General features: G+C 43.6%; 1 protein-coding gene across 2 annotated transcripts in view; it reads left to right on the forward strand.

Moving 5' to 3' along the window:
* Positions 1-26,343, forward strand: part of B4GALT5 (beta-1,4-galactosyltransferase 5) — a 69,977-nt gene that overhangs the window by 38,043 nt on the left and 5,591 nt on the right. The window contains exons 2-7 of one of the 2 annotated variants that reach the window (XM_087445130.1): positions 12,898-13,032; positions 20,504-20,617; positions 21,644-21,768; positions 22,782-22,898; positions 24,280-24,467; positions 25,185-25,307. In XM_087445130.1, the coding sequence (XP_087301256.1) occupies positions 12,898-13,032; positions 20,504-20,617; positions 21,644-21,768; positions 22,782-22,898; positions 24,280-24,467; positions 25,185-25,307 (802 nt within the window). The remainder of the gene's footprint in view (positions 1-12,897; positions 13,033-20,503; positions 20,618-21,643; positions 21,769-22,781; positions 22,899-24,279; positions 24,468-25,184; positions 25,308-26,343) is intronic. The other variant, XM_087445132.1, reaches the window with a different exon arrangement.

The raw sequence follows: 26,343 nt of genomic DNA on the forward strand, positions 1-26,343 counted from the left end.
AGTATGACTTTGCCATAATTTTTTCCCGTAGTTTCTTTTGTTGCACATTTAGATAGGTTTGCAGTTTTGCTTTTATAAACAATACTGAGATAAACATCCTTGACCATACTTCTTATTTGTCCGGTTCTTTCTTTAGGATGCATACTGGAAAGTGGGAACTGTTGGGTTAAAGAGTATGAACATTTCCCTTTGATGCATATTGCAGGTTGTCCTCCATGGGTTATACCAATTTATGCTCTCTTCAGCAAATTATGAGATACCCATTGCCCCACGTCCTCACCAACCTTCATTATTATCAGTCGTTTGAATCATTTAGACAAGCAGCTTCTAGCTTGATCCTAAAATCTTGTTACATATTTGCAGAGGGATAGAAGAAACTTAGTTGTAGGGGTTATGTTTCAGAGTTGAAAAAAATTCACCCCGTTGCTGTAGAGTTGCATTCTTTTAAATCATCACTAAAATGCAATTTTTCAGCATGGTAAGAGAGGAAGAGAGGAAATAGAATTAGAAGCCCTTTTAGGACCGTGTTCACTCTAGGTGGCTCCAGTGTAATTTCTTGACCAGTTATATGGAGAAGGAGGTGGCTCTGGGAATGTGCTTCTCCATCTAGTTCAGGCTCCACTCTCCCAGCTTTATCATGAAGAAGGCTAAAGCGCCATTGTTCGTGTGTGTGTGTATGTGTGTGTGAGAGAGTGTGAGAGAGAGAGGAAGACTAGCCTTGAGCTAACATCTGTTGCCAATCCTCCTCTGTTTGCTGAGGAAGACTGGCCCTGAGCTAACATCTGTGCCCATCTTCCTCCACTTTATATGGGACGCCGCCACAGCATGGCTTGACAAGCGGTGCGTCAATGTGTACCCGGGATCCGAACCCACGAACCCTGGGCCAATGCAGTGGAGCATGTGAACTTAACCGCCACACCACTGGGCCGGCCCCATAAAGCCCATTGTTCTGGAAAGGAAGGCCAACAGTTTAGGCCAGTCAAACCCTAACCCCTCTGGAAAGGGAGAAGAGAGAAGGCAGACACATGTAAATCTGAGGTGCATGCAAGCCAGTTTTTCCAAAATGAAGAGAGAAGAAAGCAATGAAGTTATAATTGTGAGATTTCGAGTTGAATGAGACTTTGTGGTCTAGTGACTCTCAGGGTCCAAAGGGAGGGGAGAAGAATCAGAATTGACAGGAGTTTGTGTGATTTGTAAAAGCACATTCAGTATTATATAATTTTATATTTTGAAAACATTCATTGTAAATATAAACTAACATTTTTATTTGCAGCAGATCTTCTGTGTGTCAGTGATGGGGTCGGGGCCTGGGTGAAAAGGTTGAGGAAACCATGTCCAGTTCCATAATGCCATCGTCCGGATGGGGCGGCCGAGCTCCGCAGAGGCCCAGAGAGCCAGCCAGGGACGGGACTCAGGCCAGTGCTGCTGGCTGCCTCAGTCCAGGGGTTTCCACTCCACCTGTTTTGCTTAGAAGGAAGATTTTTATGAGGGTTGCGTATCTTTCCCATCCTGTCTGTCGTCGATGCAGTATAGATGTGCTCTACTCCCGAGACGGAAAACTAGAACCCCTTGTCAGTACGTAAATTCTCGGTTCTTGTAGACGATTCTGGTTCTAAAAAGCTCTTCTGGGCTTCAGGTTAGGGAGAACTTGAGGAGAATGCGGCAGCCGTTATTGGCAGCCCTTCTGGAACAGAATGTTGATGTGGAGACAGTTCAAGTATGGCAGCCACACACTTGATACACTCCCTCGCCCCCTCCCCGAGAAGCCTAACAAAGAACAGAATGTGAATGTTTTGTTTATTAATGTCTATTGTCATGTGAGATAAATTCAGTCTGGCTGGAGGAATCCTTTATTTTTGCCCTAGTATATATTAAAAAAAGAAAAAATGTTGTAGAGAAAATTGGAAAAACAGAAGAAAGGAGAAAAGTCAGCTCACGTCACTGTCAGCCCCAATACCTAAGCATGTTGGTAAATTTGCTTCCAGTCTTTTTCTGCCTTATGCCTGTGCTGATTGTCCAGCAGTAATTACCGTAATATAACAGAACTTTGTTCATGTTGGCAAGACTGCGATAGTCTATGCTATGTGTTCTACATTTGTTCTGTTTATAAGATTTCATAGCTTTTACTTTTAAAGCTGTATAAGATTCTATCAAGTGTATGTATCCCAGTTAACTTTCTGTTATTTTATTGTTGCTTTTGAGTTGTTTTCCAAGTTTTTGCTTCTAGAAATAATAAAATACTTTGTGCAGAGAATGTCCTCATATTTGGGATAGTTTCCTTGAAGTTGCTAAATCAGAGGGTATGAGTATTTTTTTGGCTCTTTGTTGAATTAGCAAATAATTTTCCCAAAGGGTTATACCGATTTACACTTACACCAGCAAAATTAGTCAAGGATCAGTTTCACTGTGCCCTTTTCTGGCTTATAGAATCTTTCTTGTGTGGTTGCGGGAAAATCAGTACACTTCTAACTTGAGAAAACAAGTCACCACCACCAAATGGCCGTGACAGCATACTGTGTGCTGAGCTGTAATTCGTTAATTTAATAAATAGCTAAGTGTCTACTGTTCATCAGATGTTGTAGATGAAAAAAGAAGACAGACTGCCCTCTTAAGGAGCTTACATCCTGCTGGAAGAGACATGCTCAGATTTATAGGGGTCATGGATGGGAGTTTATGTATCAGTTGGGAAAGAGCCAAGACAGTATAATCTTGAGGGTGGGGTGATGTCAGGAAAAGCTATGAAAGGAGCCATTAAAGCTTAGTGTGAGCAGGTGTCACCAGAGTACATTGGTACAGAGGAGAGGTGTCAGCAGCCACAGGAGGTGCAGTCTGCCTGGCAGGTGGGACGGAAATGGGGAGAGGTGGGCAGAGCCTCTGTCTAGAGTCAGCTCCAGGGGGCAGTGTTGCTTTGCAGCTCTGTGTCCCTAGCATATTCCCATCCATGACATCTCGACTCACTGCGACTTTATCCCCAGGGCAGCGCCGGGGACCCTCAATGCAAAGAGCGCCAGAAAGGTCATTTATAGTTTTCTCTGATCCAGGGTTCTTTCGGGTTATACAGTGCCAGACCTGAGCATCCTTGTTTGCTGAGCCTCTCTTGTGGGTGTATATTTCTGGAGGTTGGTAATTGATCGTGCTGTTAAGATCTTTTTGGAAAAGAAAGATGAAGCTTAGGTCACTTAAGTGATTACCATAGGCTACTCAGCTAGTTAGTGGCTGTCTAGGTAGCATTTTCATTTCTAATCTCAAATACAGTTTAATAATTTAACAGATAATAGACTACCAGGTCAGTGGACATGTTTATAGGGTATTTTAATAGCTGTTAATTTTTATGACTTGGGTTTTTTTGTGCGTGTGTGAGGAAGAAGTTAGCCCTGAGCTAACTAACATCCATCGCCAATCTTCCTCTTTTTTGCTGAGGAAGATTGGCCCTGAGCTAATGTCTTTGCCCATTTTCCTCTGTTTTATGTGGGTCGCCGCCTGGGCGTCCTGTGGGACGCATAACCGGACAAGCAGTGTGTCGGTGCGCACGGGGGATCCGAACCCGGGCCGCCAGCAGCAGAGCACGTGCATTTAATGGCTACGCCATGGGGCCGGCGCCCCCAAGTTTTCTTTAAATACTTTTTGTGTGAAAATTATTGCACATTTGCTCCAGAACATTAAAATAGATGTGCCAAAGGGTGTAAATTTATTGTCAAAAAATGTTTTGTGTCTTAAAAAAAAAAAAACCAAACAGCTTTATTTTCTTTCTTAAATATGTGTGGTTGTGCACCAACCTTGGATCTTAATATCTCTCAGTGTATAGTATGAGTGTCCAGTGTTTTAAGTGGATCTGAAATGTGGAAATTCAGGATTCGCATTAGAGCTTCAGACTTACACCACTTTCGTAAAACTGAATAGAATTTTAGGGATGCACCGTACTATATTATGAGCATTGGCACCCACTACTGAAGTGGAATATTGGAAGCCAATCATGTAAGATTGCCAGTGAAGATCTGGATAAGAGGAATCAGTAGGCAAAGCGGGGGAATGGTAGCTGTGGATTCAAGGGATTCCTAGGCTTTGAGAGCCTGAGAGACGACAGAACAGATCTGTTAAAAACTTGGAGTCTGGAGACAAAGACATGTGAAGTCTTGGCTCCACGTAGTCAAGTTACTCATCCAAACCTCAGTCCCCTGTCTGTAAAGTGAGGGTGACAACCTACCTCGGTTTATCATGAGGACGACATGAGGTAATGCATACAGGTGTTTAGAAAAGCACTGGCGTGTAGGACTCAGTGAGCGTATGACTTTTGACGAGAATCCACTTCTTTTTAAGCAGAATAAGTAGATTCATTTTTACAGAACACCTGTTCTGCAGAGCAGTGAACGCTGATAATCTCTGACCCTGAGGGTAGAGATCAGTTGGTTTTCAGGTTCCGGTTTTTCTCAGAAAATATTGGTCAAAAAAGGTAGCGTAGGTGTTGTAGATATTCTGGCATGGTGAAAATCAACTTCAGTGTTCCTACTGGCACATTTCTGTTCTTTGTTTCCCTTAATTCTTTTCGTGTGTGTGTGAGGAAGATTGGCCCTGAGCTAACATCCGTGCCCATCTTGCTCTATTTTGTATGTGGGACGCTGCCACTACATGGCTTGATGAGTGGTGTGTAGGTCTGCACCTGGGATCCGAACCTGCGAACCCAGGGTCCCTCAATTCTTATTGAATCTTATATGTGTTTCTTATATGTAGGGGGAGGGAGGCAGAGTGAGCAACCTTCCTGTTTTCTTCTCTTTATTCATTTTCTGCTTCTGCTCCCCTTATATTCTCTCCGTTTGCCCTGTGCTTTATTTTATTTTGAAAGCATGGGCATATGAATGGGTATAACCCCCGGTCCACAGATTGTTCCAGTGTTTTCTGGAATGTACGTGACCCTGTTATAAATCACACATTGTGTGGTCTGTAGGGGTGTTTGGCACAAAGATGCATATGATGTGAGTAAATCCAGGGAGAGAACACCTCATCTGACAGGCCCCCCTGAACACTAGGCAGCACCTCTGCTGACTGGCAGATGCCCGCCCTGCGCCCCAGCTCTCCCTGCTGTGGTTAGTATTATAGTAGCACCCGCTTTATATCTTGACATCTTCACTCCAGCCCATCTGTTTGCTCCAAGATATAGCAGACGGGGTGTTCCTCCTGGTGCTTCACGTGGAGCAAAAATACAGCCTTTGGTAAGATTTGGACACCCAACTTTTAGTGACCAAATGGGATTCTACGTGCAGAACCTTATTCAGTTCATCCAAAGACGTTTCTCCTTTAAGGAACTTAGGTCTGGGAACTAAAAATCTCAGTCCTTCAGCTGGAGCCGTGAATTTGAGTCGGGGTGAATTGACTCGTTTTGATTGATACCTACTAGTTGGCCTGCCCGAAGTCTGATCCTGGACCGTTTCTTCTGTGTCAGGCCCCTAAGTATAGCACATAAAGCCCTCAGCGGTCCTGCTTCCATCTGTTTCTCTACCTCCTCTCGTGTTTGCCATACGTGCCCTTCATTCCAGCCACACCGAACTGTTTTTAGTTCCTCCAATGCATTTCTCCCTCTATGCCCCTTTGTCTTCACTGGTGCTCTCCTTTCCTATTTCAGTGCTCTCTTTCAAGACGCATCCTAGAGTCCTCTCTTCCTCAGAGTATTTTCTCTTTTTTTTCTTTTTTTTTTGTCAGGAAGATCAGCCCTGAGCTAACATCCGTGCTAATCCTCCTCTTTTTGCTGAGGAAGACCAGCTCTGAGCTAACATCTATTGCCAATCCTCCTCCTCCCCCCCCCCCCAAGCCCCAGTAGACAGTTGTACGTCATAGCTGCACATCCTTCTAGTTGCTGTATGTGGGACGTGGCCTCAGCATGGCCGGAGAAGTGGTGCGTTGGTGCGCGCCCGGGATCCGAACCCGGGCCGCCAGTAGCGGAGCACGCGCGCTTAACCGCTAAGCCGCGGGGCCAGCCCCCTCAGAGTATTTTCTGACCCCCGCCCTCATGGTGTGATGTAATAGCCACTCTTGTGCTCCCTTAAAACATGAGTTACAGGTTTCCTTGTCTGGCTCTTCCACTAAAGATAATGGCAAGGACTCCATCTTATTTAAAATTATCTTTTTATCCACAGAGTAGAGGGCAGCTCCTGGCACATAATGGGTATATAACGAATGTTATACCTGGTTCACCTTTCTTGTGTTTCTTTTCATAAAATTTGTGTGTGTATAAAATTTCACCTTATTTCTTAAACAATCAGTAATATAATACAAACACACACACACGCTATTGCCTTTGCTTTTTTTCGGTTAACAGTATCTCCTGGAAATCAGTTTGTAGATTTTCCTCATTCTTTTTTTTTTTTTCCCGTAAATTTTATTGAGGTATAACATACATATTAAAATGTGCAAAATAAGTGAACGGCTTGATGAATTTTACAAAATGAATATACCTATGTAACCAGTACCTAGGTCAAGAAGTAAAAGATTACCAGAAGTCCCCTTCCAACCCTCCCCACACCCCCTAAGGATACCTATTCTCCTGACATCTAACACCATAGATTAGTTGTGCCTGGTTTTGGACTTTATTTACATGGAATTATACCATACGTGCTCTTGGGTATCTTGGTTCCACGTGATGTATGATAGATTCATCCATGTGGTTGCATATAGTTGTAGTTTGTTGATTCTGGTTGTTGTATAGTATTCCAAGAATCAAATAGGCTACAAATTTAATCGGTTCTACTATAGATGGAATTCTGGATTCTTTCCAGTTTGGGGCTATTTTGAATGGTTCCTCATTCCTTTTTATGGCCTTGTAGTACTCTGTCCATGTGGCCGTACAATAATTTATTCAACCAGTCTCCTTTGGATGGACATGTAGTTTTTTCCCAGTGTTTTTCTGTTATAAATAATGTTGCACAAGGTTTTGAATAAACTTGTGCATTATATTAAGGAACATTAAAAAACCAAACAGCTTCTTGAGGAGTGAGAGTACCAGGGAGCATTTTTTGGGGAAAAACTAATCTATTTGGCAGCTTTGCTCAATTAGTCAAAAGGAATTGGTGAACTTTTCTGGGAACAGATTAGTGCAGTGAAGCTGGTTAACTCCCAATATTTGGGTTCATCTCATAAAGGAGTAGGGAGCTAATACAAGAGAAAGGCTTGAAATCCCAAATCCACACCCCGTTGGGCCCAGCTTAGTTCAGAAGACTCAATTGTTTATTGTCCCAACTTAGATAATGATTTATTCAGATATTTATTGTGCATCTTCCATGTTTCAGACACACTGTTCTGTCCACCAGGGGCATAGCTCCTTGCCCTCATGGAGCCCACATTCTAGGGAGGGAGATATCAATAGACAGACAAATAAGAAAATGTGTAGTATGTGAAATAGAAAAATAAAGCAGGGAAGGCAGATTAGGGCGTGTGTGTGTGCGCTCATGTGTACGTTGGGACATTTGGGTGTTGGGAGTAAGACACAGATTTTAAAGAGTAGTCAGGAAAGAAATGCTTTTCTTTTCCTACTTCTTAATTCTCTTTTAGCTTACCCAGCCAGATGTAACAAGCATTAAGGATACACGTGTTTAGGATAAAAAATTATGAACTCTTAAGTATATAGAATCTCATAATTCTGTCTTTTCCTCTTGGGTTCATTGTGTCTAATTATTTTACTCCTAATCTGGAATGTCAGATTTCATTATTTTGTGAGGAATTTTTATGAGTCAGAGTCATTTATTAATGTGTGTGTTCAGGTGAGAATCATGTTCCCTGATTCATAAGGATACGGCGGCTGCCTGGAATTCTGATGGGGAGGAGAGAGCGTGTCTTCCTGTTAGGGGACCCAGGGCTTTGCTCTGGGAAACTCTCCGTTTAAAGCCATGGCCCCAGGCTGCTTACGTTGGCATCTGGATGGAAATTTCCGACTATGTAAACCTGAATGGGGCTCATTTTTCTCTGCTGAATTATGATCATAAGAGATCCCTCAATCTAGATGCTGGGGCTGGATAATAATTACAATTTCTCATGAAAGTGTAAAAAAGTTGTTAGTAAGCCCGAATTTGTAGTAAATGTTATTTTAGCATTTATCACACTGCATTATGATTTCTTGCTGAATTGTGTTGGACCTTACTCTGGTGTCTACCCGTCCTCAGCCCGGTGGCCTAGTGCTGTGTGTCACAAGCAGAGGCTCAGTGAACACTTGTTGACACAGTGGAGGAGTTAACGGCCATGGCAGGGTGAAGTTTGTTTTTTAGCTGTGATTCAGCCACTCTTGATCAGGACTGTGTTATTGGAAAGTAAAGCTCTTCAACATATTGTGGAACGCCTCACCTCACCCCTCTCCGTTTCTGACTTCACTCGCCGTCTGACCTGGGGGGCTGGCTTCTGCAGGACTTGACTTGTCTGAAAATAAAAATCAAGATGATATCTACTTCACAAAGATGTGAATTATAAATGAGATAACAGATTGAAAGCAACGTGTGTGTGCATATACACTTCCTAGTTTAGGCCAGAGCCATGGCTAAATTTAGTAACAGACTTTTAATAGGGACACTTGTAAGGTCCAAGGGTTTGATCTATATAACCAGCGGCATGAACACAGAACAGGAGAAGGGCGGCTTAGCAACAATGTGTCTAGAAAGAGTGAGGATTTTGCCTCCAGCAAGCTTAATATGAATCTATAATATGGTTTGACTGCTATTTACCAATAACATTCAGCAATTATCGATGGATTACCTACCATGTAATGCAAGTTTTAAATTCTGCTAATAGAAATATCCAAAACAGTGTTTCCCAGAGTGAGTTCTGCAGAGAATCACTTTGATGTTACTAGTTGTTATATGGGGAAAAAAGGGCTGGTTTGGGAAACAGCGGGTTAGATGATTGAACATCTCTGTTGTAGAATTTTTGGGCCTTGAGTTATTGTGCATTGTGAATCTCCAAGAGCGGGGCCTCCCATGGACAGCACTTTGGTAAGAGGTGGAGCAGGGCTGTTGGTGGTTCTGCCTGTTTCTGGGCCCATCAGACTGTACCTGGACCACTCTGTCAGCAGGGACCCCACTCCCTGTCACATGTGGACTGCTGGGCCAGTATCCAGAGGAGGGCAGCCGGGATGGGGAGGGAAGTGGAGACGATGCCATGGGAGGGGCACACAGAGGAAGTGGGGCTGCCTAGCCTGTGGGTACAGGGGAGGGTTGGTGGGGTGGAGGTGAGGGTAGAGGCAGACTGAAAATGCCTGTCCTCCGGTATCTGAATGTGGGAGAGGGAGTGGACGGTTCTCTCAAGGAGCGGAATGAGAACCAGTGGGTCAGAGTGACTGGAAAACATTTTGGACCCAACCCAAAGTAGAATTTTCTTTGAAGATGGCTGTATTTTACATACTGACTCTGTGTTCTTAGAAGGTGTGGCTTTTGGGTGGTGTAGAAGCATTAGATGGTATTGAAAAGTGTTCTTTAAAATCCCATCCAATCCCCAGTCTATGAATTTGCGATTATTTTGTTTTGTTTGGCAAAGTTTATTTCCTCAGCCTTCTGTGTTTTCAGCATTGTGCAAATTCCTGTGGGTAATTAGAAAAAGCAGTGGTTTGTGTAAATTTGTTAGTTGAATGACAAGACTAACACATGAGACAATTGTTAGCAAACTAAGACAAAATATAAACAAAAGGCAAATTTTTGATCTGTAAAGGTACCACAGAAATTCAAGAAGAGGAAAACTTGAGGAGCCTGTAAACTGGGGTTTGAAGGATTAATAAGATTTGCTTGGCAGAGAGGCGAGCAGAAGCCCTGCAGATCAGCAGAAGCCCAGGGATGAAGGCAAGAGACAGGAAGCTTTTGAGCAGGAGCAGTGTGGATAAATCTGTAATTAAGAAAGATCCACGGGCCGGCCCCATGGCTTAGCGGTTAAGTGTGCGCGCTCTGCTGCTGGCGGCCCGGGTTCGGATCCCGGGCGGGCACCGACACACCGCTTCTCTGGCCATGCTGGGGCCGCGTCCCACATATAGCAACTAGAAGGATGTGCAGCTGTGACGTATAACTATCTACTGGGGCTTTGGGGGAAAAAATAAATAAAATTAAAAAAAAAAAAGACCCATCTGTCAGCTTTGTGTAGGAGATAAAGCATCTCCTTGAGAGTAATCATCTAAGCCATGTGAGTGCTTGCAGTCTTTGAGGGAGAGGTTGTGGCTAGAACATGGATGAGCGAGGTCTTAAAGCTTAGTTGTTAGAGCACAGGTCCATCCGGTTCAGATCCATCCCTCATTAGACCTTCGTGAAGCTACATGGAGAAACTGAAGCCCAGAAGTTGACTGTTAACTGGATAGTATTACTTGCCTCTAGGATATATATGAGGATTAAAGGAGATAAAGAATTACGTAATTCAGTGCTCAATAAATGTTACTTAATGTTATTTATTATGTAGCTGAAGTTCCCTAGAGCCGTGGTTCTGGAAATGTCCACAGACCCACCGACCACATTAGTGTCATTCGTGAGCTTGTTACATGTGCAAACTCGTGAGCCCCACTCAGACACACTGAATCAGTCTCTGGGGTGGGGCCTCAGAAGCAGGCTTCACAAAGCTCTCCAGGCAACAGGCAGGGAAAAGTCTGAGAATTGCCCTAGAGGAGTCCTACAGTTGGGATTCAGGAACTAAGAAAGGGAGGGTGTTTAAAAGAGGGGCTAACTGGGGCCCACCTGGTGGCCTAGTGGTTAAGCTCCGCTTCTGGGGTTTGCAGGTTCAGATCCCAGGCTCGGACCTACACACCGCTTATCAAGCCATGCTGTGGCCGGCGTCCCACATATAAAGTAGAGGAAGATGGGCACAGATGTTCGCCCAGGGCCAATCTTCCTCAAGCAAAAAGAGGAGGATTGGCAACAGATGTTAGCTCAGGGCTGATCTTCCTCACCAAAAAAAGAGGGGGGGCTAACAGCAGTGTTCTTTGCAGTGTAGAAGATAAAAAAACACAGAGATTATGAAATTTGGGAGAAGGGAGGTAGTGTGTTCTTTGCAGTGCCTGACAACTTTACACACAGTGTTCAATAAATATTTGTTTTTATGTTATTGACGACAACTGGTTTAGTGGTATGTTGGGAACAGAAGGAAGATTTCAGGGCAGTTATATATAACATATATAATACATAGCCCAAATTTTAAAAAATACCGCAGAACCACATTAGAAATTTAATGTTGGGTGAAGTTTAAGTTTTAGGTTTAACAGTGTTTATGGACTGCCTACCTACTGTGATTGGGCACTGTGCTATCTGCTATAAATAGAAAATGAGATACAACTCTTGTTTTCAGAGGCTTCACAGAATTACACTTTTTTATGAATTTGAAGCTGTCTTTTTCCATAGCTTTTTCTAGCTGTGGAGAATTAACGCTATATCTGATCAGTAGATGCCGGAAGTTGAGTGTGTGGTTGTCTTCCAGCCAGTGCGAGGCCTGATTTGAAGTGACCTCGTTTCTGAAAGCATTCTGAACGTTGACTTCTTTTGTTCATTATTTTATGGCTTGAGGTATACCTGAGAGACGATTTGAAATCTTTTGAGAAATTTTATGTCCCTGTTAAATGTGGGCACCTGGGGGTTTTCCACATTGAGAGTTGTGCCAGTTGGTTTGTCCCCATTCCCAGTACACGCACCAAACGCAGTAGCCCGAAATAAATTGACTTCTAAGCTTCATCCGTTTAGTTGTTACCTACTGCCCATTACGTACAGGACACTGTGATGATAATGATGAAACAGCATCGACAGAGTCTGTCTTATTGAAGAACCGGGACAGCCTGAGGCCGTGCACACTGAGTCTGGAGGAGTGCCTGGGCTCTCGGTTCAGTACCTGCCTGGGGCCTGCTGGAGGTCAGCCAAGGGTTCAGTTGATCCCTGACACACGGCGGGGTTGAGATTTGTGAACGTGCCGCCCCTATAAGACATCCCCCTTTCACAGTGGCGAGGGGAAAGTGAGTACATTAGAGTGGCTGGTGAAGAAGCTGTGTTTTTAAAACTTACAGTTTCTTGAAAATAGATGGCATAGTATTTAAGATTGCAAGTGGAATACAGGAATTATATTTGCTTGTATTTATGATCTCCTAGTTTTATATCGTAGAGAGACTTCAAGAAAACCCCAGTGGAGGTCGCTCTCCAAAGATGATGATGGTGATCGGGCAGTTAATCTGAATAGTCATTTGTTAAGAATGTTGCTTGTTTTGTTTTTATTGAGGTATAATTGACATATCACATTATATTAGTTTCAGGTGTACAGCATAATGATTCCAGATTTGTATATATAGCGAAGGGAATGTATTTTAATTGACGCTTGGACCAAGCCGCCTGCTCTCTTCCCCTTGCTCTGGACTTTGGGGCTGAGGTGGGTGGGTAGTGAGGACTGCTGACATTCTTTTATTCTTTTTGTCTCCAAATCCCCCAAAGAAAAGTAGCTGGAGCCTTAGTCCACCACTTTGAAAAAGTTGCCAAGACCAGACCGAGATCTGAGTGTTTCCAGTGGGCAGAGCGGTCAGCAGTGTCCTGTCTCTGAACATGGCTGTCGAGTATTGAGACAGTGAACTCTTGGATCTGTAAAGATCTTTCTGATCACCACAGTGCTAGACCACAGATTGGGTATTTGAAGACCTGGTGGAATAGATTTTTTTTTAATTTATGGGTTTTCTAAAACTGCTGAATATTGCAGTTTTCCTCTAAGTCCTACAGCTACCCAAGGAATGTTGGTGTCCTAAAAACACAGAACCCAGTGTGGAAAATAGAGTTATGGCATTTGTAGGGTTTTAGAGCTGAAAGAGGTTTTAAAAAGAAAAAAAACCCCCAAGGTTATACGCACTTTTTTGTTTTGTTTTGTTTTGTTTTAATGATTGCTTTGCATTCACCTCTTTTTTCCCTTCCCTTCTGTTTTCTGCAGTGAACACCTACCTCTTCATGATGCAAGCGCAAGGCATTCTGATTCGGGACAACATGAGAACAATAGGCGCTCAGGTCTATGAGCAGGTGGTTCGCAGTGCTTACGCCAAGAGGAACAGCAGTGTAAATGACTCAGGTATGTTTGTAGTAGAGGTGGTCTGATTAGAATGTCTCCTCCCAGGAGAGGTAAATTTGGTTTGAATAATTGTTTTTGATGGAAAAAAGTGCATTGTAAAGGTGGGAGGGTTTGGCTCTATCTTACCTTATTACTAAAAAAGAAAAGCTTGCAAAATGAATCCTTGTTTGTTTTGCTAATAATACCTTAAGGGTGTCTGGATGACTCCATTTTCGCTCCTAATACTTTTCAGGGAGGGGGAGGTAAGGAGTATCTTTCAGGACCCCGTTTTTCGGTGTAGTTGCCCCACTAGGCAGCTTAAGCATATATTAGGATACCAGCAAAATAGAAGCACCAAAAGCTGTTTCTGGAAATAATTTGATATTTGATTTCAAAAAAATGTATCCGTACAGCCAACAAGGAAAACAGAATTTGGTTGGACTTCTTTACACTTCTTTTATGGCTTAACTTAAAACTTGTTTTGTTGTCTTGTTTTTTTGAGTTACACGTGGTGGCGATAGTGGTGGTTGTGATGGTCATGGTGGTGGTGGTCTTGGTGGTGGTGGTCTGTGGTATTTTCAAAGCTAGTCTGGCCCTGGTTGCCACACAGGAAGAGTTGCTCCAACTCTGTTCTTCCTATTAGACTCTACTTGAATTTGTTCAGCCCAGTAGGACTTGTTTACCTTGTTGTTCATGAATGTTTTAGTTGAAACTTACCAAATTTCCATTTCATAATGATCGTGTAATTCAGGACAGTTTCTACAAAATATAGCTATAAAAACGACTTCTGGAAGGTAAGTTTAATAGATCACCTATCTACCTCCCAGTAAATGGTGTGATATTCATCCTGTGGTTTAATTCCAGCTAGGTGGCTGAGTTTGGTGGTCAGACTCATTCAGCTTGGAAGAAAGCTTTTCAGACTGTTCAGCCAAACATGCAATGATGGGCACAAGAGTGAACATTTCTGCCTCAATCTTTAGAACCTTTACCTGTGGCTTTTATTATCTTATAAGCACTAATTATATAAAGAGGAAACAAGAACACAGAAGTTAGATGGCTTGCCTAACATTGTAAAAACTTTTTCCTGAATCATGGTTTTGACTGGAACTATTTTTATAAAAGACTGTCTGTGGCAAGTTCTTCACCTTTGAGGGAAAGCTGTCTTTTTTATGTCTCTCTTTTTAACTCTTCCAAAAATTGAACATAGGAACTATTTTCAGATGGTTAAATGGGACTGTCATGAGCCTTCTCCAGTCTGGCCCGGGATGGTTTTTATTTAAAAAGTAGATTCTGAAATTTCATCTTGCTTAAGCATTCATGAGATGCCTCTTACTGAAGACTAACATGCTTTCCTATGGTTTCTCACTGATTTCACTCAAGCCTAGTATTATAAAATACATATGTTTTTAAAAATATTCTTTCCTCCAAATCAGTCCTCTCTTCTGTGTAAGTTCTAAGATTGTCTGGGGCTCACTGTAGAATGTGAAATTGGTTTGCAGACATTGCAAATGAGAATTATTCTGTGGTGCTTGCCATCTCAAGGAAAGCATTGCCTCTCAAAGGGCAGTTAAATCCTTGAAAGAATGGACCACATCCTAATTTATTAGTCTGTCCTGCTGGCCAACTTAGCAGCAACAAAGGACCCTAGTTAGCAAAGCTTTGGTACTTCCTTTCTTCTTGCTTGCAAAGAGGAAGTGATTGACTTTTCAGGGATTTTTAGCCAAATTGTGGGGACAAATTGCCTGAGCTCTGAACCATACCTGGAAGGGGTCCCTGCAGTTCCTAAAGTCAAGGGAGAAGGCTGAGTACATTTTTGTTTCCTAATTCATTGTGTGTAGTGTTAGGTTTTGCAAATGATCCCCAGACAGCTTGTCTCACTTGACTGGAATATGGCCCAGTCAGATAGGCAGGATCTTATGTTGCTTCCATTTTTCACATGTAGAACAGATAATCTTGGGGGAGTTGGAGTGGCTTGGTCGTGTGACTTTCCCTAAACCCTGCCAAACACCTGCTTCTGGCTGTGTAACGAAACTAGGGAGTCCTCTGACTACCATTCCCGAGCTCTTTGCCCTGGATCACTCTGGATAAAGGAACATTTGTGCTGTCATGACGTTTATCCATTCCAAGTGTTCATGCCTCTCTGAGGTTGGATGAAGTAGAACTTCTGTCTTGGCGTTTGGCGAGGTAGTCTGTTCTCTCTCAGAAGTTAGAGGGGTACAAAGCAGTACTCCATCCCCCACCGCTGCTGGTCTTGCAACACAGGATCTCACTAGATTGAGGGATTGTTGTCCTTGAAAACAGCACAGAAGTGAGTTGCACCCTTGGAAGGCATATCCAGGGACCCATTATTATTTGACTTTGCATGAGTTTATTCTCAAATTACCATACTCCAAAATAGTTCTTCCTAGCATGCCTCTGGTTGGACTAGTTAACCATCCATTTTGTGTTTCATGTGTCTATTTCCCTTATGAATAGGAAGTCTTTGCCATCGGGGGCTGTGTTTCTATGTGCTAGACACTTAACTTGCATTATCTCACGGAATCCTCACAAGAACTCAGGTAGCTGCTGTGTCCCCATTTTTGGGACAAAGGGGTGACTGTCTGACTCTGGTGCCCGCCCTCTGAACCCTGGCTGTGCCCTCGTGCCTCTGTCGTTTTTGTATCCCCAGCACCTGTACAACTGCCTACCACATAGGAGGCACTCAGTAAATTATTTTTGAGTGTGAATGAATAGATTTAACAAGAAAACACATTTTAAGTGTTGTGACATAATTCTGAGATTCCTATCTTGATTGGCTTCTATGTTATTGGCACATCCTTGGCGGGTACCTGTGAAAAAGTAAATATTTCATTGGGAATGTGTCCAGTGAAAACCCACCATTTTTACTCATGTCAAAGCAGTTCTCTGCCTAGCACAGTTAAAGATGGTGTTCTCGGCCTAAAGCTGCTGAGATAGCCAGGTGACCGCCACCTCTGACCCGGCCACTCCCGCCCAGAGCTCTGTGGGCTTGATGAGAGTAGGCTGGACCGAGGTCGTCCACCAACTCAGCTGCCCCACCCTGGAAACAGGGCTGTGGCACACACCCACATTCGAAGTCTGTCATTAGGCCAAGTGTCAGTGTCACTAAAAAGCTTAGTGTCACATTCAAGTAATGCTAGCTTTCTTTATCCTTGAAAGCTAAAGTGGTGATTGTCTAATAAGAGTGTTCTTTGGGGGATCAGGACCATGAGCCTGGAAATAGGCCTGAAGTAATGACCTGGAGAAGCTTCCTGTCAGTGAAAGCCATTGGTATGTGAGACTGTGAATCCTGCAGAACCTTCTATGAGCAATGAGGGGAAACGCTCAAAAGAATATTGGCATCAGAAGAGAATTCCCTGGGTTTTTCCAGTCCAGCCATTTAGTTTTATAGATGAGGGGAGTGGTTGAGTGGCCTGGCATTTCTCATTCTTAAATATGAATTTCCAGGTGCCATTCTACCTAGTAACTTTCAACCAGAGGGAGATTTCTTACCTCTATACACGCATGTACACGCACGTGCACACAGACCTCTCCACACTTACGGCCTCGTCCCCTTCTGGTCGCATACTCAGAAGAATGTGCTGTTGCCCACATCCTTCAAAACGGGGCTGTTCCATGGGCAAATAAAATGGATCAGGTCATTGCCAGATAGATGTTCTTGACCCCTTTCTCTCTGGTTTTTAGATGCTCCGTCAGGAGTTGTCTTTAGGTCTCCTCTCCTGTCGGGTGGTCATCCTTTAAGCATGCTAGTTCTTGAAGAAGGCGAATTCCTTTTTTTTTTCTTTGTGAGGAAGATCAGCCCTGAGCTAACATCTGATGCCAATCCTCCTCTTTTTGCTGAGGAGTACTGGCCCTGGGCTAACACCCGTGCCCATCTTCCTCTACTTTATATGGGATGCTGCCACAGCATGGCCTGACAAGCAGTGCGTCGGCGTGTGGCAGGGATCCGAACCTGCGAACCCCGGGCCGCCGCAGCGGAGCACGTGAACTTAACTGCTACGCCACTGGGCCCGTCCAGAAAGCGAATTGTTTATATCTCACAGATACTTGTCCCGAAGCCATCTTTCTAGTGTATATAAATTTCCACATTCTTCGTGCAGAGAGGCAAGTGTTTGGTCTTTTTTCAAATGGCAGACGGGGCAAGTGGTGATTCTTCCTGGAGTCTGTTAGTCAGCACTTTCCAGTCCTTGCTCAGCTGGATTTGGAAAGTTAAGGGAGAAAGCAGATTGTTGCCACCGCCTGAGTATTAGGGTGGCTGTGTCAACCTGAGTGCACACTGGAACCCCCTGGGGTGGGGAGGCTTTGAGAAATACCGGTGCCTGCACCCCACCCCCAGAGGTTTTTATTTAATTAGTCTGGGCTATAGCCTGGGCATTAGAGAATTTTTAAGAGCTTCCTAGATGATTCTCATGTGCAACCAAGGCTGCTGAGCCGGGGCGTAAAGCAGAGGTGAATAAGCAGCCGTTTGAATCTGTAGGGAGGAAGGGCGTCTGTTGTTTTCCCATTTTATACACGTGAACGCAGCTGCCGCCACCTTTGTCCCCTCCTTCCCTCGCTGGAAGAACGCGTCCTGATTTGAAATAGATTAGAGTTAAATTAAAAAGGAAAACCATGACCATAGAAATTCGGCAAGCTGGTTTCTCCTTGTAGCAGTTCCCTCAGTCAGTAGGTACGGGCTTTAGAAGAGTAAGAAATGGATGTTTGGATCCCTGGGGCGAGTGCGCAGTGCCATCCGCCCACCTCTGGGCGGCTGGAGGAGGAAAAACACAGGGACCCCACAATAACCATGCACAATTTTACCAGGTCATGGAGCAATTAATTTCCTCTGCCTTTTTCACTTGTTTAAAAGTTTTCTCCTGCTGGTGAGAAAGTAGATTTTATTTAAATTTTTATCTAAAGAACTTAAAATTAGAAATGAAGAAATTAGGGGTTTTTTCCCCCTAAGGTGTAGGGAAGGGTTATGGAGGACTTCCACTTAGGAGTTGTGTATTTGAGGGTTTTTTAAAAATATGGCATTACTAATTTAGTCATCAGAAGGAAAAAATAAGTGATGTCTTGTTTTGTTGCATGCTCGTTGCTGCCAGGCTATGTCAGTGCTTGAAGGAAGTAGAAAGGAATTTATTTGTGTCTTCAAACAGACCCCAAAAGTGGGCTGATTATGGTTATTAGAAAGCATCTTGTCTCCTCTCCCCGTGGTTCCCTTCTCATTTCCTGTTCAGGTTGTAGCTGTGAAGCTTGGTTCTGTCATGGCCCAGAATTACTGTTCTCTTCTGTTTTTGTGGATTTGCTTATGAAAATGCTTATTATAATACCTCTGGGAATTTCTTTGCCTTCTAGGCAAATGTAATTACTGTGATGCGGTCTCTAACCAGCTTCTCCCTCCACACATGTGCACACTGCAGACACACACGTTTTCTAAAATAAAACATAAAAACCGTTAATTTTTACTTAATAGTTTTTTGTATTAAAATGTATATATATAATTAAGAAGCAGAAGCAGAATCATTCAGAGTAACAATTAGTATTGGAGGTTCTTAACACAGCTCTTTGAAGTGTTAATACCTTCAGAAAAGGATCAACTCAACGACAGGGTTGCATGTGTGAACTGAGGACTTGGGGCTAATTTCTGTATAAATGTCATTTACCTTTAGGGTTCATGCTGGCTTGGTTTATGTCTTTATATAAATGCAGGCTTAGTGTGTTTTCGGAAAGCTACAACTAAAAAGGACAGAGAGCATTCTGTTCCTTTCCTCCCCTGTTAAGAGACTTAAAATTCTCAAGTTGCCTCTCATTGAGTTTGTCCTCTGAGTACTTGTGGAGTAGGCAGCCACATGCCTGTATAAAAGGATTTACTGTATTAGTCATTTGATTCTTGGAAACCCTCTCATAGTGCTTTTTAAAAAATATCTGGTTGATGATTCCAGAATTCCAGGGTGCAAGTGAATTTGAATAGGAAGTTTTAATTTTCATAGAATCAGCATGAATCCAAAAGGATTGCTGAGAGAGATTTTAGTACTGTGAAAAAACAGCACAGTGTAGTGGAAAGATCACTAACCTGGAGTTTAGTCGGGTCTCTCTGTGCACTGGGCAAGCCTCTTTGTACGAGTTGTGTATATTAGTGCCTCCGTGTCTTATCTGTGAAAAATAAGAAGTTGGAGAACCCCCTTCCTATTCCGCTATTACAGTCCCCTAGGGAAAAGGCACCTGCTTCATACTTTTGTAACCCCACTAAAATGACAGTTAAGAGGCGTGTGTGTGCGTGCGTGTGTGTTTAATGGCATAAACTCTTAAGAATGAGGAGAACAAAAAAAAGAGACCACAGCAAAAAATTGTGAAAGTGGGAAAGCAGATGGACTTAACAGACCCCAGAAAACTGACTGCTAATGTGGCAGCAGGGAAAGCCAGCAACACCCAGTTTTATCCCAGAACCCCCCAGAAGCTCAGGAATTAGCAATACAGGTACTTTTGGAGGTAAGAACAAAGGTGGCAGCTAAGATAAAGGTTGGCTGAAAGCTATTTAAAAAGTAGTCAGATACCCAGATCCCTTTCCCCATCCTGGCAAAGGACTGGAGCCTTGATAACCTCTAGAGATGGTACAGAGGGTCCCTCAACTTGGGGACACCTGGCACGGTTTAGGGTGCCCCTAGCCTATTTCTCAGACATGAGCAGTATAGAATCGTCATCATATAACTGTTGAAGATTGTCGTAACCCCGATGATCATATATGACTATTGGGAGGCGGGAGGATGGAAAGGGTGTGTGTGTGGTGGGGGCAGGGGAGGAAAAGGAGTGGAATCCTCATCCCCCATAGGGGGACGTCAGTAGATAAGACCTAAAACAGAAGAGTCAGGATGAACTGTATGCTGATGGAGGTAAATACTAAAATAGTTGGCTAAAAGAAGTAAGAATAGTTCCTTTAGTGAATAAGACATGGGAGTGGGGTGCTATTATTTTTTTTATTACGTTGTAGAGTTATTTGACTGTAAACTCTCTGCACATAAAGCTGTAATACCAATAAGAATAGAAGCACTGGTTAAAATAGCATCATCTGGGGCCGGCCCGGTGGCATAGCGGTATAAGTGCGCGCACTCCGCTGCAGAGGCCCAGGGTTTGCAGGTTCGGATCCCGGGCGTGCACCAATGCGCTGCTTGTCAAGCCACGCTGTGGCGGCGTCACATATGAAGTGGAGGAAGATGGGCACAGATGTTAGCCCAGGGCCAGTCTTCCTCAGCAAAAAGAGGAGGATTGGCATCGGATGTTAGCTCAGGGCTGATCTTCCTCACAAAAAATAAAATAGCATCATCTGGTTAACATTCTTATTGATGGGTTCAACTCTTCATCTCTTGTGAAGAGCTCGTCCAGAGTCCTGCTTCATGAAAGACAATATCTAAGAGAAATACTTCTTGGGTAGCATCTAAGAATACAGAATTGATTGCACATTCCAGTCTGAGTTGCCTGTTTCTTACCCCTCTAGATTATCCTCTTGACTTGAACCACAGTGAAACCTTCCTACAAACCACAACCTTTCTCCCTGAAGACTTCACCTACTTTGCAAACCATACCTGCCCCGAAAGGCTCCCTTCCATGAGTGAGTAGAACTCTCGCTTCTCTTCTTCTGCTTTTAAAATGGCTATGTCTTTTTGTTTGTTTAAAATAGAAGGGAGAATGTTGTTGATCCCTCCATTTGTCTCCCTATCTAGAGAATATAAACATTTGCCTCCCTGCCGTTAGGAACAGGGGTCGGGAAAGTCACTTGTGTCCTTCACCCCTCTGCAAGGTGGCCTGTGTGCTTGGTGCTGGTTTCTACCCCAGTTTTTCACTCTTTCCTTTGCACACGCCCCCTCCTCTGTAACTTGGGCTCTTGCACACGCCCCCTCCTCTGTAACTTGGGCTCTTGCACGTGCCCCCTCCTCTGTAACTTGGGCTCTTGCACACGCCCCCTCCTCTGTAACTTGGGCTCTGTTAGGATGTCCTAGAGAAGGTGTAGGCAGCGGCTTTGTCCTTTAGTATAAATCTCACACTCATTATAACTTGTTTATATGAGGGAAGTTGTTTTCTCAGCAAAGTGCTGGTTAAATTTTCGGATCTTTTTCTGTTTTCTTTCTTGGGATTCCATGTAATCGAAAGCAATGACAGCAAACTGTTATACCTTTTCTGTACTTGCGAGCTGCTTCAACAGGTCCGCTTCTTAGTTTAAGTCAGAGATGGTGAGTGTCCTAAGTTGGACGTGACCAGTCAGAGCCACTGATGAATTAACTGGGACAGAGTGTCTCTGCTTGCCCTGGGAGCACACAGAGAGGGCTCCAGGCTCAGCCGTCTTTCTCCTTCCTCTGAGAGGTTCAGCTGCTGTTTTACTTAGTCTTAATTTCTTTCTACACCCCTGGCCGAAGCAGAACTCTAAAGTCTAATTTCTTGATTTGCTGCTTTACCCAGCAACAGTGATGAGCTGAGTGCTGTGAGTTGGGAAGCAGGGGAGGGGACTCCCATCCCTGTTAAAAACACAGTCAGCTGAAAAAGCATTGAGCTTCTCCAGAGAATAAAACTCTTGGACATAGGGAGAAGAATCTATCATTTTCTGGCCTCTTCATTCTTTTTTTTCCCTCTCTGTGTCCAGAGGGCCTGATAGACATAAACATGAGTGAAATCGGAATGGATTACATTCACGAACTCTTCTCCAAAGACCCAACCATCAAGCTCGGAGGTCACTGGAAGCCTTCTGATTGCGTGCCTCGATGGAAGGTAGGGTGTGAAGTCAGACCTGAAGTGCTGGGAAGCCCACCTGGGACTTGCCGTCCTTCCGAATCACCATGGGACTCACTGACTATGACGTTTCATAATTTGCACCCTACGACCTGATGCAGAGTATTTGCGTTTGGTGGAAACATTTTGGAGGAGTGAATTTCCCTAAGGACTCTTCTGTAGTCACAGAAATTTGCATCATTCCGATGACTGAGCAGAACCCTTTTGTCTTCCTTACAGGAATATTGGCTGAGCAAGGGGGGAGGGTTGGTAGATCTCTTGTGACACATTTGCAGAAGCCATCTTCACAAATTCAGCACTTCTTGCCTAATTCGTCATTGTGACTATGAGTTTAGTGGAATAAACAGTGGCGTTAGCTAGCCTGACACTGAGAATTGTTTAGTGTTTTTCTGCACAACTGTAGTCAGGAGACACCAGCAGTGTGGATCCAGCTTATGACACCGGCTTAAGTCCATTCTTTAAAGAAGTACTTATTAAAGTGCTTATTCTGTGCTAGCCCTGTGAGTTACCGTGATGCAGCAATGATCAGAGCAGATCTGGAATGGATCGGTGTTTCCAACCCATCACTGGAATGTTAAATCAATTTTAATGACCAGCATTAAAAAGATAAACATATATGTGTTAAAGTGCATTGCACGTTGTAAGGGGAAGTCCTACTTTGTGAAGCACATTTTAGTTGTTTGTTTATATGTCTGTGGGTGTGTTTGTGTACTGGGTCACAGTGTAGAGTATATGGCTTCCTCTGGGCTGTGGTCTAGAATGAATTCATTCAGCAGGCCCACCGTGGACACGGTATGGTGCGTGTAAGAACAAGGTCCACTTACTTCCGGGGGTTGGCTTGCCAACTAGGTCTTCCTTTAGAGGAAGTTGAGGACAAGGCAGCCTCCCAGCTCTGCTCCCGGAGGGCTGGTCCCCGATGCTGCAGGAGTGTCCTGCTGCAAAGCAGTAGTTGAGGAGACTAACAGGGCGGCTTCTGCTGTGACCCCCTCCAGGTGGCGATCCTTATCCCCTTCCGGAACCGCCACGAGCACCTCCCGGTCCTCTTCAGACACCTGATCCCCATGCTTCAGCGCCAGCGCCTGCGGTTTGCATTTTATGTAATTGAGCAAGTGAGTGGTCCTTTCTTTCCTCTTTCTCTTCTGAGACAGCAGTTTAGAGGGCTTCAAGCTAATCCGTCTCTGGTGTGAAGAGCTGGTAAATCTTACGATCCAGCCACCCCGAGGTGGGAAGGGGAGCAAACAGTGCTCCTCTTCGAGATGTTCACTGCCAGCAGATTTGAGTCCAGGATGGAACTTTGTTTGCCCTTGAACAAAGGCCTCTTGTGTGGCGGTTTTACTGGAGCCGCTATGGGTGGTGTCTTTAGGCTCCAGACCCAGGATATTCTCCTTCAGATCAGGAGCTGCCAGTAGAAATGGCAGTGTTGTTCTTTCTTCCCTTTATGGGGCTGGGTTCTCTTCTGAATGCTGTTATATGGCTGAATGTCTGCCTTTACAACAGCCCTGGGAGAGGAGCTTGGGTTTATCATTATCACCCCTTTTATTTCTAAGAAAGTCGAGGCCAGAGGTCAAGTGACTTGTGAGTCGGAGATGAGCCGTGCTGGACCTCTCTCACTTCTGGCCCAGTGGTCTCTCCCAGATCAATAAGCTCTCCTTTAGGCAGGGCTGAGGTGGCGGAGATTTTACTTCAAGAGTCCTTTTAAAAATAAAATTCTGGGGGCTGGCCGGGTGGCGCAAGCAGTTAAGTGAGCACGCTCCATTGTGGCGGCCTGGGGTTCGCCAGTTCAGATCCCAGGCACGTACTGACGCACTGCTTGGCAAGCCATGCTATGGCGGTGTCCCCTATAAAGTGGAAGAAGCTGGGCACCGATGTTAGCCCAGGGCCAGTCTTCCTCAGCAAAAAAAGACGAGGATTGGCAAATGTTAGCACAGGGCTGATCTTCCTCACACAAAAAAAATAATAAAAAATAAATAAAGAATGTTCTGGGGGTTCGCCCTGTGGCTGAATGGTTCAAGTTCTGCACGCTCTGCTTTGATGGCCTGGGTTCACAGGTTCAGATCCCAGGCTCGGACCTACACCACTTGTCAGCCATGCTGTGGAGGCATCCCACATAGAAAGTGGAGGAAGGGCCGGCCCCGTGGCTTAGCGGTTAAGTGCGTGCGCTCCGATGCTGGCGGCCCGGGTTCGGATCCCGGGTGCGCACCGACGCACCGCTTCTCCGGCCATGCTGGGGCTGTGTCCCACATGCGGCAACTGGAAGGATGTGCAGCTATGACATACAACTATCTACTGGGGCTTTGGGGGAAAAATAAATAAAAAATAAAATAAAATAAAAATAAATCATAGAAAGTGGAGGAAGATTGGTGCAGATGTTAGCTCAGGGCTGATCTTCCTCAAGCAAAAAAAAAAAGAGGATTGGCAGTGAATGTTAGCTCAGGGCGAATCTTCCTCACCAGAATAAATAAATAAAAAATGAACTTCTGCTCGTTTTAGGTTGGCACCCAACCCTTTAATCGGGCCATGCTTTTCAACGTCGGTTTCCAAGAAGCAATGAAGGACTTGGACTGGGACTGTCTCATTTTCCATGATGTGGATCATATACCAGAAAGTGATCGTAACTATTATGGATGTGGGCAGATGCCAAGGCACTTTGCAACTAAATTGGATAAGTACATGTATCTGTGAGTATCATTTCCTCTTAACTAAAGAGGTTAAATCTAAAAGGGTGGTGAGAGATGCAACAATGGCAAAATCCAATTAGCTGCAACCCAAATGTCCATCAGCTGATGGATGGATAAACAAAAGTGGTATGTCCATACAATGGAATACTGTTTGGCAATAAAAAGGCATGGAGTATTGACACATGCGACGACATGGATGAAGCTTGAAAACATTATGCAAAGTGAAGGAAACTAGTTACAAAAGACCATGGATTGTGTGATTCCATTCATGTGAAATGTCCAGAGTAGACAAATCTGTAGAGACAGAGAGAAGAGTGGTTGCATGGGGTTGAGTGGAATAGGGGAAGTGAGGAGTGACTGTTCATGAGTACAAGGCTTCTTTTTGGGGTGATGAAATGTATTAAAATTGGTTGTGGTCATGAATGCACAACTCTGAATATACTAAAAATCATTGAATTATACACTTGAAGTGGGTGAATTATATGGTATGTCAGTAATGTCTCAATGAAGCTGTTATTAAAAAAATCAGTTAGAAAAAAATTCAGTTTTTTTCTGAGTGGTTGATGTGTGTCAGTGTGAGGACACGATTTCAGATGGTTTGGGGCAGCAGCACAGAGAGATTGTTGTACTGAAGACAGTTCTCCAGGGAGATGGCCTATTCTGGAGAAGAATCACCCTTTAATGCACAGATGGTTGATGCTGTCTGTCTCCTTGTAGGCTTCCTTATGCTGAGTTCTTTGGCGGAGTGAGCGGCTTAACAGTGGAACAGTTTCGGAAAATCAATGGCTTTCCTAATGCTTTCTGGGGTTGGGGTGGAGAAGATGATGACCTGTGGAACAGGTACTCTCCTTCTTCCAGTGCCTTCTAGAAATGCTACCCTAGACTCTCCAGACTAGCACTATCCAATAGGAGTGTGATGCAAGCCACGTCTGTAATTTTAAATGTTCTAGGAGCCACATTTGAAAAGTTTAAAAAAAGAAAAAGATGAGATTAATTTTAATATATTGATAAAATATGTTAACATATTTATCACAATGTATCCAAAATAATATTATTTCAATATGTAATCAATATAAAATGTTGAGATAGTTTACATTTATTTTTTCTTACTAAATCTTAAACATCAGGCGTGTATTTTACACTCATAGTACATTTTACTGAAACCTCCCCAAACCAGAGATCAAATATTAGTGATACGTGTACACAGATTTTCCATGCCATCAGATAAGGCTTGTATTATACAAGTTTGTGAATGGTCCTACATGTGAGTAGTGTAGACTAATATTTTTACAGAGTAAATAAATAGTAACCTAATAAGGAACAAATAAACAGAAGAATTTCCACCTTGTATCTGTTTACTTTCTAGCTTGGCTTTCAAAAAGAAAGTATGTATTGGTTGTTAATTACATTGGTTCTTAATTAATAAAGTAATATTTGCTGGTAAAAATTCAGGTGATAAGGAAGTGCATAAACCAAAGAGGGCTAGTCTCAATCCCCATCACTTTCCTATTTCATTCCCAGGAAGTAGCCGTTTTCACAAGCTGTTTCTTCCCATTCGTATGTGAACAACCCAGACACATCCCTTCTTCCCTCCCAACTGTGTTCATACAGAGAGAGCCACTTCGTTATTTTTAACAATATCATAGTATTCCTTTACATAGATCCACGATAATTTATTTTAATCTCCTTCTATTGATGAACATTACTGTTTTAAGATTTTGAACATCGCTTGTTCATGTGTGAAAATATTTCTGTTGGTTAAATTCCTACTTGTGGAAATGCAGAGTCAGAAGTAAATGCACTTCTCAATTTTGATAGTTATTGCCAAATTTTCCTCCAAAAAAGATGGCAAAAGGATTCCGACCAGCGGTGCATT

This window comes from Ceratotherium simum, chromosome 21 (genome assembly GCF_057802395.1).
Source record: "Ceratotherium simum simum isolate JZ-2026a chromosome 21, ASM5780239v1, whole genome shotgun sequence".
NCBI classification, from domain to species: Eukaryota; Metazoa; Chordata; class Mammalia; order Perissodactyla; family Rhinocerotidae; genus Ceratotherium; species Ceratotherium simum.